Source organism: Heptranchias perlo, chromosome 2 (genome assembly GCF_035084215.1).
Source record: "Heptranchias perlo isolate sHepPer1 chromosome 2, sHepPer1.hap1, whole genome shotgun sequence".
Taxonomy (NCBI): domain Eukaryota; kingdom Metazoa; phylum Chordata; class Chondrichthyes; order Hexanchiformes; family Hexanchidae; genus Heptranchias; species Heptranchias perlo.
In genome coordinates, this window is record NC_090326.1 from 164,422,719 (window position 1) to 164,439,277 (window position 16,559).

General features: G+C 48.2%; 1 protein-coding gene across 1 annotated transcript in view; it reads right to left on the reverse strand.

Moving 5' to 3' along the window:
- Window positions 1-16,559, reverse strand: part of LOC137299725 (myosin-7B-like) — a 175,898-nt gene that overhangs the window by 15,191 nt on the left and 144,148 nt on the right. Inside the window, exons 34-39 of the mRNA XM_067968664.1 lie at window positions 15,147-15,262; window positions 12,033-12,225; window positions 10,983-11,186; window positions 5,966-6,091; window positions 3,182-3,352; window positions 669-773 (exon numbers count right to left, since the gene is read on the reverse strand). Coding sequence (XP_067824765.1) covers window positions 669-773; window positions 3,182-3,352; window positions 5,966-6,091; window positions 10,983-11,186; window positions 12,033-12,225; window positions 15,147-15,262 — 915 coding nt within the window. The remainder of the gene's footprint in view (window positions 1-668; window positions 774-3,181; window positions 3,353-5,965; window positions 6,092-10,982; window positions 11,187-12,032; window positions 12,226-15,146; window positions 15,263-16,559) is intronic.

Consider the following 16,559-nt stretch of genomic DNA (forward strand, 5'->3'; position numbering starts at 1 on the left):
ATTGTATACTGTTTACCATCGTATCTAACTCTATGAGGTCACCTCTCAGTCTTTCCAAGACTGAAAAGTCCAAGATTCTTCAGCCGTTTCTCACAATTCAGTCCTCTGATACCAAGTGGGACAACTCAGTGAATACAAGTGCACCATGTACACATGGTGTGGTCTGGCCACAGTTTGTACTCTACTGCTTTGGCTACATAGTTCAGCTTTCATCTCCCATGGTGTTTACAGACAAAAGGATTGTGTCTCTAATCCTCCAATTATCCTCCTCATCCCCTTCCTCTATTGTTCTGTATTTTCTCTCTCTCTCTCTCTCTCTGTATGGCAATGTCACTCTTCCTTTCGCTGAAGTCTCTGATTATTTTTCTCCCTCTTAAGATGCTCCTCTTTGTCTCTCCTCTACCACACTTTGTCTCCCCTTCTCTCTCTTTCTCTTTATTTCTCCGACTCCCTCCATTTCCTCTCCCCTCCCCCAGTGATCCGGAGCCACACCTTGGCCTCCAATCCTGTGATAGCTGCACAAATCCCTTCCCGGGTACGACGGAGAGAGTTGGAAGAGGCAGCCGGGGTCTGAAGGGGAATGAGGCCTGGGCTGTGGAGTAGCTGTACCGTGGGCCAGATTGTGTTACCTTCACAGCAGCTTGTAGTGTGAAGATACAGTCAGTTACCTGGAAGGTGAGTTCTTTAACAGAACGTTCTTGCTTTCTTATTCCTCTCTGTAACTCTGCATTTTTCTTCTTTTCGATGGAAATGTCCTGATCCAGCTCCCGAATCTGCAGTTCAAAAAAAACATTACAACATTCTTTGAAGGCAGATCACTCACTTGAACTGGCAATTTAATAAAAAGGATAGAGCCCGACTTTACAGTCATGAAGTATAAGATCTTCCAAGTGTGCAATCAGTCAGAGTCAACACGGCTTTGTGAAAGGGAAATCGTGTTTGACTAATTTATTAGAGTTCTTTGATGAAGTAACAAGCAGCCTGGATCAAGGGGATCCTGTGGATGTGGTGTACTTGGATTTCCAGAAGGTTTTTGACAAAGTGCCATGTCAAAGGCTACTGCACAAAGTAAGAGCTCATGGTGTCGGGGGTAACATATTAGCATGGATAAAGGATTGATTAGCGAACAGGAAACAGAGTAGGCATAAATGGGTCATTTTCAGGTTGGCAAGATGTAACGAGTGGAGTGCCACAGGGATCAATGCTGGGGCCTCAACTATTTACAATCTATATCAATGACTTGGATGAAGGGTCCGAATGTATGGTTGCTAAATCTGCTGATGACACAAAGGTAGGTAGGAAAGTAAGTTGTGAAGAGGACATAAGGAGTCTGCAAAGGGCTATAGTTAGGTTAAGTGAGTGGGCAAAAATTTAGCAGATGGAGTATAATGTGGGAAAATGTGAACTTGTCCACTTTGGCAGGAGGAATAGAAAAGCAGTATATTATTTAAATGGAGAGAGATTGCAGAACTCTGAGGTACAGAGAGATCTGGGTGTCCTAGTACATGAATCACAAAAAGTTAGTATGCAGGTACTGCAAGTGATTAGGAAGGCAAGTGGAATGTTGTCATTTATTGCAAGGGGAATGGAATATAAAAGTAAAGATGTTTTGCGACAGTTGTACAGGGCATTGGTGAGACCACATCTAGAATACTGTGTGCAGTTTTGATCTCCTTATTTAAGAAAGGACTTAATTGCTCTGGAGACGGTTCAGAGAAGGTTCACTCAACTGATTCCTGGGATGAGGGGGTTATCTTATGATGAAAGGTTGGACAAGTTGGGCCTGTATACATTGGAGTTTAGAAGAATGAGAGGTGATCATATTGAAACATATAAGATCGTTAGGGGACTAGAAGGGGTAGATGCTGAGAGGATGTTTCCCCTTGTGGGAGAGACTAGAACCAGGGGACACAGTTTAAAAATAAGGGGTCTCCCATTTAAGATGGAGATGAGGAGAAATGTTTTCTCTCAGAGGGTCATGAGTCTGTGGAACTCCCTTCCCCAGAGAGCGGTGGAGGCAGGGTCATTGAATATTTTTAAGGCTGAGTTAGATAGATTCCTGATTAACAAGGGGGACAAAGGTTATAGTAGGTAGACGGGAAAGTAGGGTTGAGGTCAGAAACAGATCAGCCATGATCTTATCAAATGGCAGAGCAGGCTCGAGGGGCCGAATGGCCTACTCCTGCTTTTAATTCATATGATTTGTATGAATTAGTGGAAGTTGCCAGAGAGGTTTCACCTGGCCCAGGGGCATGTACCATGTTTGCATTTAGTGCAGTGAATGCGAGCCTGTGCTTGGCGCAGTTTTACATGTGCCAAGTCTAGGTGTGGTATTAAGAGTGGCAATTTGACACATATAAAGCCTAGTACTATGGAGGGTGAGCAGTTTTACAGGGACCCACAGTTTGGTGCAGTGAGTGCAGTATTAGATGTAAAGTTTTTAGGGAGTAAGGACAGTTTTCCACATACACAGTCTGTACACTGTGCAGTGGGAGTCTCTTTTCCATTTACACAGTCTGTACAGTGTGCAGTGGGAGTCTGTGTTCCATGTACACTGTGCAGTGGGAATCTGTTTTCCATGTACACTGTGCAGTGGGAATCTGTGTTCCATGTACACTGTGCAGTGGGGGTCTGTTTTCCATGTACACTGTGCAGTGGGAATCTGTTTTCCATATACACTGTGCAGTGGGAATCTGTTTTCCATGTACACTGTGCAGTGGGAGTCTGTGTTCCATGTACACCGTGCAGTGGGTGTCTGTGTTCCATGTACACCGTGCAGTGGGAGTCTGTGTTCCATGTACACTGTGCAGTGGGAGTCTGTGTTCCATGTACACTGTGCAGTGGGAGTCTGTGTTCCATGTACACTGTGCAGTGGGAGTCTGTGTTCCATGTACACCGAGCAGTGGGAGTCTGTGTTCCATGTACACCGTGCAGTGGGAGTCTGTGTTCCATGTACACCGTGCAGTGGGAGTCTGTGTTCCATGTACACCGTGCAGTGGGAGTCTGTGTTCCATGTACACTGAGCAGTGGGAGTCTGTGTTCCATGTACACCGTGCAGTGGGAGTCTGTGTTCCATGTACACCGAGCAGTGGGAGTCTGTGTTCCATGTACACTGAGCAGTGGGAGTCTGTGTTCCATGTACACCGTGCAGTGGGGGGTTACTCTGCTCTGGAGCTCTCACCCGGGTCTCCATCTTGTACAGTTGCTTCTTGCCGCTCTTCAGCGCCACCGTCTCAGCCTCGTCCAGGCGATGCTGCAAGTCTTTGGCCGTCAGCTCCAAGTTCTTTTTGGCGTGATTCAGACTTGAGTTGATTTGCTGTTCCTTCTGAAGCTTCTCCGTCAGTGCCGTAACCTAAATAATGAAAAACACTTTCATTCCGCTCTCACCGAACTGGCCATCTCATTCACAGAGAATGTCACCACAACAACAACAACTTGCATTTATATAGCGCCTTTAATGTCCCAAGGCACTTCACAGGAGCGATTGTCAAATAGAATTTGACACCGAGCCACTTAAGGAGATATTAGCACAGGTGACGAAAAGCTTGGCCAAAGAGGTAGGTTTTAAGGAGCGTCTTAAAGGAGGAGAGAGAGGTAGAGAGGTTTAAGGAGGGAATTCCAGAGCTTAGGGCCCAGGCAGCTGAAGGCACGGCCACCAATGGTGGAGCGATTAAAATCGGGGATGAGCAAGAGGCCAGAATTGGAGGAGTGCAGAGATCTCGGAGGGTTGTAGGGCTGGAGGAGGTTACAGAGATAGGGAGGGGCGAGGCCATGGAGGGATTTGAACACAAGGATGAGAATTTTAAAATCAAGGCGTTCCCGGACTGGAAGCCAATATAGCGAGGTGATGGGTGAACGGGACTTGGTGTGAGTTAGGATACAGGCAGCAGAGTTTTGGATGAGCTCAAGTTTTTGGAGGGTGGAAGATGGGAGGCCGGCCAGCAGAGCATTGGAATAGTCGAGTCTAGAGGTAACAAATGGAAAAATGTTACCAAGATACAGTTGAGATATTGGATGAGCTAAAAATTGATAAAGAAGAGGTACTTGAAAGGCTAGCTGTACTTAAAGTAGATAAGTCACTTGGTCCGGATGGGATGCACCCTAGTTTGCTGAGGGAAGTAAGGGTGGAAATTGCGGAGGTACTGGCCATAATCTTCCAAACATCCGTAGATACGGGGATGGTGCCAGAGGACTGGAAAATTGCAAATGTTACATCCTTGTTCAAAAAAGGGTTTAAGGATAAACCCAGCAACTACAGGCCAGTCAGTTTAACCTCGGTGGTGGGGAAACTTTTAGAACGATAATCCGGGACAGAATTAACAGTGTGGATTAAGGAAAGCCAGCATGGATTTGTTAAAGACAAATCATGATTAACTAACCTGATAGAATTTTTTGATGAGGTAACGGAGAGGGTAGATAAGGGCAATGCAGTTGATGTGATGTATATGGATTTTCAAAAGGCGTTTGATAAAGTGCTGCATGGTAGGCTTATCATCGAGATTGCGGCCCATGGAATAAAGGGGGCAGTAGCAACATGGATACAGAATTGGCTAAGTGACAGGAAATAGAGAGTAGTAGTGAACAGTTGTTTTTCGGACTGGAGGGAGGTGTACAGTGGTGTTCCCCAGGGGTCGGTGCTGGCACCACTGCTTTTCTTGATATATATTAATGACTTGGACTTGGGAGTACAGGGCACAATTTCAAAATTTGCAGTTGACACAAAACTTGGAAGTGTAGTGAACAGTGAGGAGGATAGTGATAGACTTCAAGAGGCTATAGACAGGCTGGTGGAATGGACGGACACATGGCAGATGAAATTTAACGCAGAAAAGTGCGAAGTGATACATTTCGGTAGGAAGAACGAGGAGAGGCAATATAAACTAGAGGCACAACTCTAAAAAGGGTAAAGAAACAGAGAGATCTGGGGGTATATGTATACAAATCGTTGAAAGTGGCAGGGCAGGTTGAGAAAGCAGTTAAAAAAGCATACGGGATCCTGGGCTTTATAAATAAAAACATAGAGTACAAAAGTATGGAAGTCTTGATGAACCTTTATAAAACTCTGGTTCGGCCACAACTGAAGTATTGTGTCCAGTTCTGGGCACCGCACTTCAGGAAAGATGTGAAGGCCTTAGAGAGGGTGCAGAAGAGATTTACTAGAATGATTCCAGGGATGAGGGACTTCAGTTTCGTGGATAGACTGGAGAAGCTGGGATTGTTCTCCTTGGAACAGAGAAGGTTGAGAGGAGATTTGTTCGTGGTATTCAAAATCATGCAGGGTCTAGAGAGAGAAACTGTTCCCATTGGCGGAAGGGTCAAGAACCAGAGGGCATAGATTTAAGGTGATTGGCAAAAGAACCAAAGGTGACATGAGGAAAAACATTTTACACAGCGAGTGGTTAGGATCTGGAATGCACTGCCTGAGGGGGTGGTGGAGGAAAATTCAATCATGGCCTTCAAAAGGGAACTGGATAAGTACTTGAAAGGAAAAAAATTACAGGGCTACGAGAATAGGGCGGGGGAGTGGGACTAGCTGGATTGCTCTTGCATAGAGCCGCCATGGACTCGATGGGCCGAATGGCCTCCTTCCATGCTGTAACCTTTCTATGATTCTATGATGGTCTATGAGGGTGGGGCTGAGACACTTTGCTTTCAGTGATGTATGTGAAGGGAGCCTCGGCAGTAACATCACTTGGCACATTCTCACTTGTGTATTAAACCATCAAGGAAACACAAGGAGACGGGGAGCATTGGCACGTCCACTCCAGAACACTTCTGTGGGACTCCAGAGACTCACCATCTGTACAATTGCAATTAAGAACAATTCTCCGTACTGTGGATACACAACTGAAGCCTTTAAATTTTAATGGGGAGTGGAGCAGTGGTGCAGGGAGTGCTGTGCAGGACTAGTGACAGACCAGTCAAGCAATGTGTGAACTTACTAAGAAAAGGATATTGGATTTACCTCGCACTTGGCCTTCCTGAAGTTTTCTGCTTCAGTCCTGAATTCCTGCACCAATTTCTCAACTTGCTGGTTCAGTTCCTCAATGTCACATTCATACTTTTTCTTCTGGTTGATAAGGCCTATGTTCTGTGAATGGAAAGGAAAGAACTTGTATTTATATAGCGCCTGTAACATCCCTCAGGATGTCCCAAAGCATCTTTGAAGTGTCGTCACTGTTGTAATGTAGGGAAACACAGCAGCCAATTTGCACACAGCAAGGACCCACAAACAGCAATGAGATAATGACTGATTAATCTGTTTTAGCGATGTTTGTTGAGGGATAAATATTGGCCAAGACACCGGGAGAACTCGCTTGCTCTTCTTCAAAATAGTGTCATAGGATTTCTTATATGCACCTGAGAGGACAGACGGCACCTCCGACAGTTCAGCACTCCCTGAGTATTGCCCCTCCAACAGTGCAGCACTCCCTGAGTATTGCCCCTCCAACAGTGCAGCACTCCCTGAGTATTGCCCCTCCAACAGTGCAGCACTCCCTGAGTATTGCCCCTCCAACAGTACAGCACTCCCTGAGTATTGCCCCTCCAACAGTGCAGAACTCCCTGAGTATTGCCCCTCCGACAGTGCAGCACTCCCTGAGTATTGCCCCTCCGACAGTACAGCACTCCCTGAGTATTGCCCCTCCGACAGTACAGCACTCCCTGAGTATTGCCCCTCCGACAGTACAGCACTCCCTGAGTATTGCCCCTCCGACAGTACAGCACTCCCTGAGTATTGCCCCTCCGACAGTGCAGCACTCCCTGAGTATTGCCCCTCCGACAGTACAGCACTCCCTGAGTATTGCCCCTCCGACAGTACAGCACTCCCTGAGTATTGCCCCTCCGACAGTACAGCACTCCCTGAGTATTGCCCCTCCGACAGTGCAGCACTCCCTGAGTATTGCCCCTCCAACAGTGCAGCACTCCCTCAGTTCTGCCCCTCCGACAGTGGAGCACTCCCTCAGTACTGACCCTCCGACAGTACAGCGCTCCCTCAGTACTGACCCTCCGACAGTACAGCGCTCCCTCAGTACTGACCCTCCGACAGTGCAGCACTCCCTCAGTACTGCCCCTCCGACAGTGGAGCACTCCCTCAGTACTGACCCTCCGACAGTACAGCGCTCCCTCAGTACTGACCCTCCGACAGTACAGCGCTCCCTCAGTACTGACCCTCCGACAGTACAGCGCTCCCTCAGTACTGCCCTCCGACAGTGCAGCACTCCCTCAGTACTGCCCCTCCGACAGTACAGTGCTCCCTCAGTACTGACCCTCCGACAGTGCAGCACTCCCTCAGTACTGCCCCTCCGACAGTACAGCGTTCCCTCAGTACTGCCCCTCCAACAGTACAGCGCTCCCTCAGTACTGCCCATCCGACAGTGCAGCGCTCCCTCAGTACTGCCCCTCCGACAGTGCAGCACTCCCTCAGTACTGACCCTCCGACAGTGGAGCACTCCCTCAGTACTGACCCTCCGACAGTACAGCGCTCCCTCAGTACTGACCCTCCAACAGTACAGCGCTCCCTCAGTACTGACCCTCCGACAGTACAGCGCTCCCTCAGTACAGCCCATCCGACAGTGCAGCGCTCCCTCAGTACTGCCCCTCCGACAGTGCAGCACTCCCTCAGTACTGACCCTCCGACAGTACAGCGCTCCCTCAGTACTGCCCCTCCGACAGTGCAGCACTCCCTCAGTACTGACCCTCCGACAGTACAGCGCTCCCTCAGTACTGACCCTCCGACAGTACAGCGCTCCCTCAGTACTGACCCTCCGACAGTACAGCGCTCCCTCAGTACTGCCCCTCCGACAGTGCAGCGCTCCCTCAGTACTGCCCCTCCGACAGTACAGCGCTCCCTCAGTACTGCCCCTCCGACAGTACTGCGCTCCCTCAGTACTGACCCTCCGACAGTACAGCGCTCCCTCGGTACTGACCCTCCGACAGTGGAGCACTCCCTCAGTACTGACCCTCCGACAGTACAGCACTCCCTCAGTACTGACCCTCCGACAGTGCAGCACTCCCTCAGTACTGCCCATCCGACAGTGCAGCGCTCCCTCAGTACTGCCCCTCCGACAGTGCAGCACTCCCTCAGTACTGACCCTCCGACAGTGGAGCACTCCCTCAGTACTGCCCATCCGACAGTGCAGCACTCCCTCAGTACTGACCCTCCGACAGTACAGCGCTCCCTCAGTACTGACCCTCCGACAGTACAGCGCTCCCTCAGTACTGACCCTCCGACAGTACAGCGCTCCCTCAGTACTGCCCCTCCGACAGTGCAGCGCTCCCTCAGTACTGCCCCTCCGACAGTACAGCGCTCCCTCAGTACTGCCCCTCCGACAGTACTGCGCTCCCTCAGTACTGACCCTCCGACAGTACAGCGCTCCCTCGGTACTGACCCTCCGACAGTGGAGCACTCCCTCAGTACTGACCCTCCGACAGTACAGCACTCCCTCAGTACTGACCCTCCGACAGTGCAGCACTCCCTCAGTACTGCCCATCCGACAGTGCAGCGCTCCCTCAGTACTGCCCCTCCGACAGTGCAGCACTCCCTCAGTACTGACCCTCCGACAGTGGAGCACTCCCTCAGTACTGCCCATCCGACAGTGCAGCGCTCCCTCAGTACTGCCCCTCCGACAGTGCAGCACTCCCTCAGTACTGCCCATCCGACAGTGCAGCGCTCCCTCAGTACTGCCCCTCCGACAGTGCAGCACTCCCTCAGTACTGACCCTCCGACAGTGCAGCACTCCCTCAGTACTGCCCATCCGACAGTGCAGCACTCCCTCAGTACTGACCCTCCGACAGTGCAGCACTCCCTCAGTACTGACCCTCCGACAGTGCAGCACTCCCTCAGTACTGACCCTCCGACAGTACAGCACTCCCTCAGTACTGACCCTCCGACAGTGCATCACTCCCTCAGTACTGACCCTCCGACAGTACAGCACTCCCTCAGTACTGACCCTCCGACAATACAGCGCTCCCTCAGTACTGACCCTCCGACAGTGCAGCGCTCCCTCAGTACTGACCCTCCGACAGTACAGCGCTCCCTCAGTACTGCCCCTCCGACAGTACAGCACTCCCTCAGTACTGACCCTCCGACAATACAGCGCTCCCTCAGTACTGACCCTCCGACAGTGCAGCACTCCCTCAGTACTGACCCTCCGACAGTACAGCACTCCCTCAGTACTGACCCTTCGACAGTGCATCACTCCCTCAGTACTGACCCTCCGACAGTACAGCACTCCCTCAGTACTGACCCTCCGACAGTACAGCACTCCCTCAGTACTGACCCTCCGACAATACAGCGCTCCCTCAGTACTGACCCTCCGACAGTGCAGCACTCCCTCAGTACTACACTGAAGTGTCAGCCTGGATTATGTGCTCGAGTCTCTGGAGTGTGGCTTGAACCCATGACCTTCTGAGCCAGAGGTGAGAGTGCAACCCACTAAGCCAATGCTGGCACCAAGCGAGCAAAACGTGGGTGGGAGAGGGGAATAACTCGATGTTTCGAAGAAACTTACAATCAAATTCAAACACAAAATGCTGCAATGCTACCCCCAGATTGGGCTGTGGGCAACTCCCACTAACCCAGATTACATTCAGGATAAAAATAACATCGGGGTGTCTGCGAGGTCCCTCCGACCTCGCGCCGTAACTTTGGCAGAACATCAGCGGAAACCCTGGAGAAATGGTGGAGACGGCCGTTTCCGACGTATTCTCCAGGGTTTCAGTCAATCTCCCGCATCATTTACAGCGGGAGAACGGGAGAACCCACTGTGGAAATTCCAAACGATAGTCTTCAGTTTAGTCTGATGTGAATAGGAGTAGGATTAGTTCTGGATTGTTCCAGTAAAGAACTGGCCCAGAGAGGTCAAGAGAGGCTGGCGCCTTGGGAAAAACATCAACATTTTCAGGAACATAAGAACATAAGAAATAGGAGCAGGAGTAGGCCAATCGGCCCCTCGAGCCTGCTCCGCCATTCAATAAGATCATGGCTGATCTGATCCTAACCTCAAATCTAAAGAACACAAGAAGTAGGAGCAGGACCCGGCCACTCAGCCCCTGGGCCCTCTCCGCCACCCACAGGGCATTGACCGATCCGAACTCAGCTTCATGTCCAATTTCCTGCCCGCTCCCCGTAACCCCTAATTCCCTTTACTTCTAGGAAACTGTCTATTTCTGTTTTAAATTTATTTAATGATGTAGCTTCCACAGCTTCCTGGGGCAGCAAATTCCACAGACCTACTACCCTCTGAGTGAAGAAGTTTCTCTTCATCTCAGTTTTGAAAGAGCAGCCCCTTATTCTAAGATTATGCCCCCTCGTTCTAGTTTCACCCATCCTTGGGAACATCCTTACCGCATCCACGGGGTTGTTCGAGGGGTTGTTCATTAAGTTATAGTCCAACAAATTTATTTTAAATTCCACAAGCTTTCGGAGGCTTCCTCCTTCCTCAGGTGAATGGTGTGGAAATGAAATTTAAAATAAAATTGTTGGACTATAACTTGGTGTTGTAAAATTGTTTACAATTGTCAACCCCAGTCCATCACCGGCATCTCCACATCTTGTTCATTAAGAGCAGATAATGAAAGGAAAAGAAGCACAGTTTAAAATCCTTTAATTTAGCAGCAACTCTTCCTAAGTTTGCAGATCAAATTTTATAGGAATAAAGGATAGGAGACTTAATAAACATTAAAAAGAAATTTCCAGGCTCCCAGAAGGTCAACCACGTTCGAAGGGAGCACAGGTCAGAGATGAGGCTACAGCACTGTCACCCCAATTCTCTGATCCACACTCCCTTCACTCATTTCCTCCCTCCTGGGGATCTTGGGATTGATGAATTTCCCCTAACTTTCTACACCTCGTTCTTTAATCTACTCCAGTGTTGATCACTTACACACACGCGCTGCAAATCTAAAGGCAATTGCAGTCCTGGCCGCCTAATGCTTTATGACGTGAGCACTTTCCCCCTGACACCAGGCCGACGGGATACCTGAGAGAGAAGCAGCTCCGATCTTTCCCTGCTGTCGTGCAGTTCGTGTTCTGCCGCTTTCCAGTCACGTTCTGCGTTCTCCAGAGCGCTACGCAGCTCCTCGAGCTCAGCGCTCAGCATGGCCCCTCGTCGATCAGAGACGCTCAGCTCATCCTTCAGTTCCTCGTTTTGCTGAGTACTGGACTCGAGCTGAGCCTGTAATTCCTGGACACGCGGGAAAGAAAAAACCCAGCGGCGTTAACACTGGGAACGGTTAAATCGAAGGTACGAGTGGAAGCTCAGTGCAATACGCTGGACATGATTCACCCACCGAAACAGAAAGGTCACACCACCCAATGGGTCGCACACTTCCCAATCCAACTGGTTAAATTATTTCCCCACATGCCCCCATTTTCCTAAGTCCGCCATTCTATTTGTATTGTTAAAAATGGCTTTAAAAAATTGTTGTTTCAAGGCACAGGTCCAGTGACCTGAAATTATGTCTCATCATTACTCACAGATTGTTAAAAATGAATAAATTGTAGGATCATATAGCACAGAAGAAGGCCATTCGGCCCATCGTGCCTGTACTGGGTCTTTGAAAGAGCTATCCAATTAGTCCCACTCATGAATTACATAGAATGTACAGCACAGAAACAGGCCATTCGGCCCAACTGGTCTGTGATGGTGTTTATGCTCCACATGAGCCTCCTTCCACCCCTCTCCGTCTAACCCTATCAGCATATCCTTCTATTCCTTTCTCCCTCATGTGTTTATCTAGCTTCCCCCTTGAATGCACCTACGTAGGAGAAGCTTGATGGGTTAACTCTCTTTCTTCCGTTCCAAGGTTGTATGTAAGAAACAACCTTGACTTATTGAGTGCCTGTTATTGAGACTGATATTACTGCAATAACACACTGGCCCAATGAAGCAGTTCAATTCTTTCTCACCGGTGGGAGTGAGCAAGGAGTAGCCAGGGGGTATTTCTGAAGGTACCCGAGGAACGGGGATGGAGAAGTGACAGTGAATGAAGGAGTGCCGAGATTTTTTTTTGAAAGGAAGGAAACTCACTTTTGTTTGCAAAAGTAAATTACGAATGGCTCTCTGAGCCTCGCTGGCTCGTCGGATCGCTTGGTTCATTTGTTGCTCCATCTCATTGAGGTCGTTCTCCATTTTCTTCTGGATTCGGAGAGCTTCGTTTTTACACTTTGTTTCCCTCTCCAGGTCTGTTTCCAGGAACTCGACGGCACGCTGGTGGTTCCGTCTGAAAGGGACACCATTTAGATTGAGTTGGTTAGAGTCACAATGTGGGGGGGTTAGAGTTTACCTAACTCGCCGAGCGGGAAACCCAAGGGATGGGGTGGAACACCGGTTTTACACTCCGCCCAATATTACTTTCCACTGACTTCATTGGAGAGTAAAGCTGGGCAGGGTGTGAAACCAGCGATGCACCCAATCCCGTGGGCTTCCCGACAGGCGGGTTAAGTTAAAATTGCCCCAGTGGCCGGGAATTTCCACGGAGCTGCTCCCGCTCCGTTGCCGTAACCTCGCCGGAAGACGGTAACCCCATGTACGTGCATAAACGGGTCTTCCACCGCACTTACGGTGAAGTTACGGCAGCGGAGCGGGAGCAGCTCCGAGGGAATCCCTAGCCTGTATTGTGCATTCTACCAGGCAAGCTATACCTTCAAGTATTTGAGTGTGTCCAGCAACACTCACCACAATGATGCCCCTTTGAGGAGACTGAGTACTGAGTAACCTTGGGTTATGTTCCCTGGAGATGAGGTTGAGAGACAATTAGATCGAGGTATTTAAAATAATGAAAGCTGATGACAGCTGAGAAATGACACAGCCCAGTGGTGGGGATCCAGAACAAAGAGATGTAATCTTAGAATGTTACAATAGAATCTTACAGCACAGAAAGAGGCCATTTGGCCCATTGTGCCTGCTGGCTTTTTGGAAGAGCTATCCAGTTATGTTAAACTTGTAAAGAACCTTGGCTAGACCACACTTGTAGTATTGTGCACAGTTCTGGTCTCAGAGACTCAAACACAACCAAAGCAAACACAATGGTTGGAACTTTCTGTCTCCACCTCTTCTGTTTCTGGGGGGAGGAGAGAAAATAAGTTGAGACTGAAGGAGTGTATTTCCGATGTTTTTTTAAAAATTCATTCTCACACTTGGAGTATCGTGCACAGTTCTGGTCTCCATATTATAAAAAGGATATAGAGGCATTGGAGAGGGTGCAAAAAAGATGCACAAGGATGATACTGGAACTGAGAGGATATACTTATCAGGAAAGGCTGAATAGGCTGGGGCTCTTTTCTCTAGAAAAGAGAAAGCTGAGGAGTGACCTGATGGAGGGCTTTAAGATAATGATACGGTTTGATAGGGTAGACGTAGAGAAAATGTTTCCACTTATGGGGGAGTCCAAAACCAGAGGTCGTAAATATAAAATAGTCACTAGTAAATCCAACAGGAAATTCAGGAGAAACTTCTTTACCCAAAGAGTGGTTAGAATGTGGAACTCGCTACCACAGGGAATAGTTGAGGCAAATAGCATTGATGCATTTAAGGGGAAGCTAGATAAACACATGAGGGAGAAAGGACTAGAGGATATGCTGATAGGGTTAGATGAAGTAGAGAGGGAGGAGACTCGTGCGGAACATAAACACCAGCAGAGACCAGTTGGGCCGAAGGGCCTGTTTCTGTGCTGTAGTTTCAATGTAACTCGATGTAATTAGCCCCATTCCCCCTGCTCTTTCCCCATAGCCCTGCAAATTTTTCCTTTTCAAGTATATATCTAATTCCCTTTTGAAAGGTGCTACAGAGATAAGCCAGTTAATAGTGAATCCAGAAAAAGCCTTCGTCACACAAGGGAATGTGAGAATGTAGAACACACTGCCCCAGGAGATCATAGGTGTAAAGTTAACTGAGGTATTTCATAGAATCACACAGCACAGAAGGAGGCCATTTGGCCCATCGTGCCTGTGTCGGCTCTTTGGAAGAGCTGTCCAATTAGTCCCACTCCCCTGCTCTTTCCCCATAGCCCTGCAAATTTTTCCTTACATAAGAACATAACATAAGAAATAGGAGCAGGAGTAGGCCATTCGGCCCCTCGAGCCTGCTCCGCCATTCAATCTGATCATGGCTGATCTTCGACCTCAACTCGTCTTTCCCGCCCGATCCCCATATCCCTTGATCCCCTTAGAATCCAAAAATCTATCAATCTCAGTCTTGAATATACTCAACGACTGAACATCCACAGCCCTCTGGGGTAGAGAATTCCAAAGATTCACAATCCTCTGAGTGAAGCAATTCCTCCTCATCTCAGTCCTAAATGGCCGACCCCTTAACCTGAGACTATGTCCCCTAGTTCCAGACTCTCCAGCCAGGGAAAACATCCTCTCAGCATCTACCCTGTCAAGCCCCCATGGAATCTTATATATTTCAATGAGATCACCTCTCATTCTTCTAAACTCCAGGGAATATAGGCCCGTTTTACTCAATCTCTCCTCATAGGACAACCCTCTCATCCTAGGAATCAATCTAATGAACCTTTGTTGCATCACCTCCAAGGCAAGTACATCCTTCCTTAGGTAAGGAGACCAAAAATGCACACAACATGCCAGGTGTGGTCTCACCAAAGCCCTGTAGAATTGCAGCAAGACTTCCTTACTCTTGTACTCCAGCCCCCTTGCAATAAAGGCTGACATACCATTTGCTTTCCGAATTGCTTGAAAATATTCAGTTTTTCTATTTTTCCTCCCTGTTGGGAGAGGGTATCCACTCCATATCAAACAAATGGAATTTCTGCTTGTGTGGATGTTTTGGTCGGTTAGTTTGGAGACTCTTAAGCACAGCGATGGGTTCCCACAAATGTCAGACACTGGGTGGAACAGAAATGTTACCCCTGTCCATCCGCTGATGTTAATCCAGCTCTCTTAGACTTCCTTTAATGCCCCAGTGGCTGCATCCTCATTGGTATCCAAATCCCTCACTTTATTGGCTCAATAACACCCCCCCCCCCCAAACCCACTCCAGATAGTGTCCTATGTTAGTGGCCACATTGAACAGAGTAATTGTGCTCCAACCATTTTCCCCTCCGTATAAGATTCACATTCCTCCATGCACATTTGCAGTCTACAGATTGCCCAGCTCTGTACTGTACGCATTCCTCGGTACCTCATGGTGGCAATCTCTTCATCCTTCTCTTTCAGCTGCCTCTCGTTCTGGCTTTGAAGCTGAGTCAGGTCCAGCTGAAGTCGACTGTTCTTGTTCTCTGCAGTCTCGAGCACATTCTAACACATAAGGAAATAGACGGTTACTTGTTTCAGGTTGACTGCATCGCTGATGGAAAGATCCTGGAGAATACAATCAATGTTCATCTAAAGAGCACAAGAGGCCACAGGGTGTAATCGACATAGACCTAGAAGCAATAGCCTCATTAATCTGATACAATTCTTTGAGGCTATCCAGCGTATATAATTTACTTATATTTTCAAAAGGTAATTGAGCTCCCTCACTAACACCCTGTGACTCCTAACTCCCTCTTCTAGGAACATAGGAACAGGAGGAGGCCATTCAGCCCCTCAAGGCTGTTCCGCCATTTAATTAGATCATGGCCGATCTGAATCTAAATTCCATTTACTCCTCGCATCTGTTGACCAGTGAACTGTTGACCTTTGATTCTGTAGCATTTTGATCATTACCCTCATTGCTTGAATTGCTTTATAATATTTCTGTAACCTTAATTCAGCTGGTCGTCTTAGCGTTAAGCCTGCAGACATGGAACTCGGTTGGCTGCCCTGGTAATTTGAAATTTTAATTAGCTTCACAAAGAGGCAGGCTGGCATCAAAACTGCTTATTTATGTAGTTTTGAAACAATGGATAGACCTCCCAACATTGACAAGATTCTCAGGCAGTCAACTAAGTGGTTTCTATTTCAATGTTGATAGCACACCTACATGGGGTTAATTAAACAATGGCAAATGTGTTGTTCCCCACGTTTCTATGGGTGAGTCCAGTTTGGAGCCCTCGGTGATTGGCAGCTTGGTTGACCCCTGATCTCACAGTCTTACAAAGACAGACCCTTCCTTTCTCTGTCACTCTCTCTGAAACACTTGTAAGGAATCTTACAACACCAGGTTATAGTCCAACAGTTTTATTTGAAAATCACAAGCTTTCGGAGGCTTTCTCCTTCGTCAGGTGAGTGTCTCCGAAACCTTGTGATTTTCAAATAAAACAGTTGGACTATAACCTGGTGTTGTAAGATTCCTTACATTTGTCCACCCCAGTCCATCACCAGCATCTCCACATCATCTCTGAAACACAGGATGGGCAAATGAACCCAAGCAGCCTGTAAATCAGAGCCAATTAGATTTGGAATAGCTAGCCCGAAAGTGGGCTTACACCTAGACCATCAGTAAGGTTGCATCTTTGTTATTTTTCATGAAACGAGGAGCATAGAAAGTTGACCAATTTCACTGTGAAAATTCATATATTTCATGTAAAATAAACCAATTTGTTGCCCTGTCTCATCTTGATGAAGTGCTTCTCAGTCTGTGTTCCCTAAAGACCGGGGAACACACATGCGG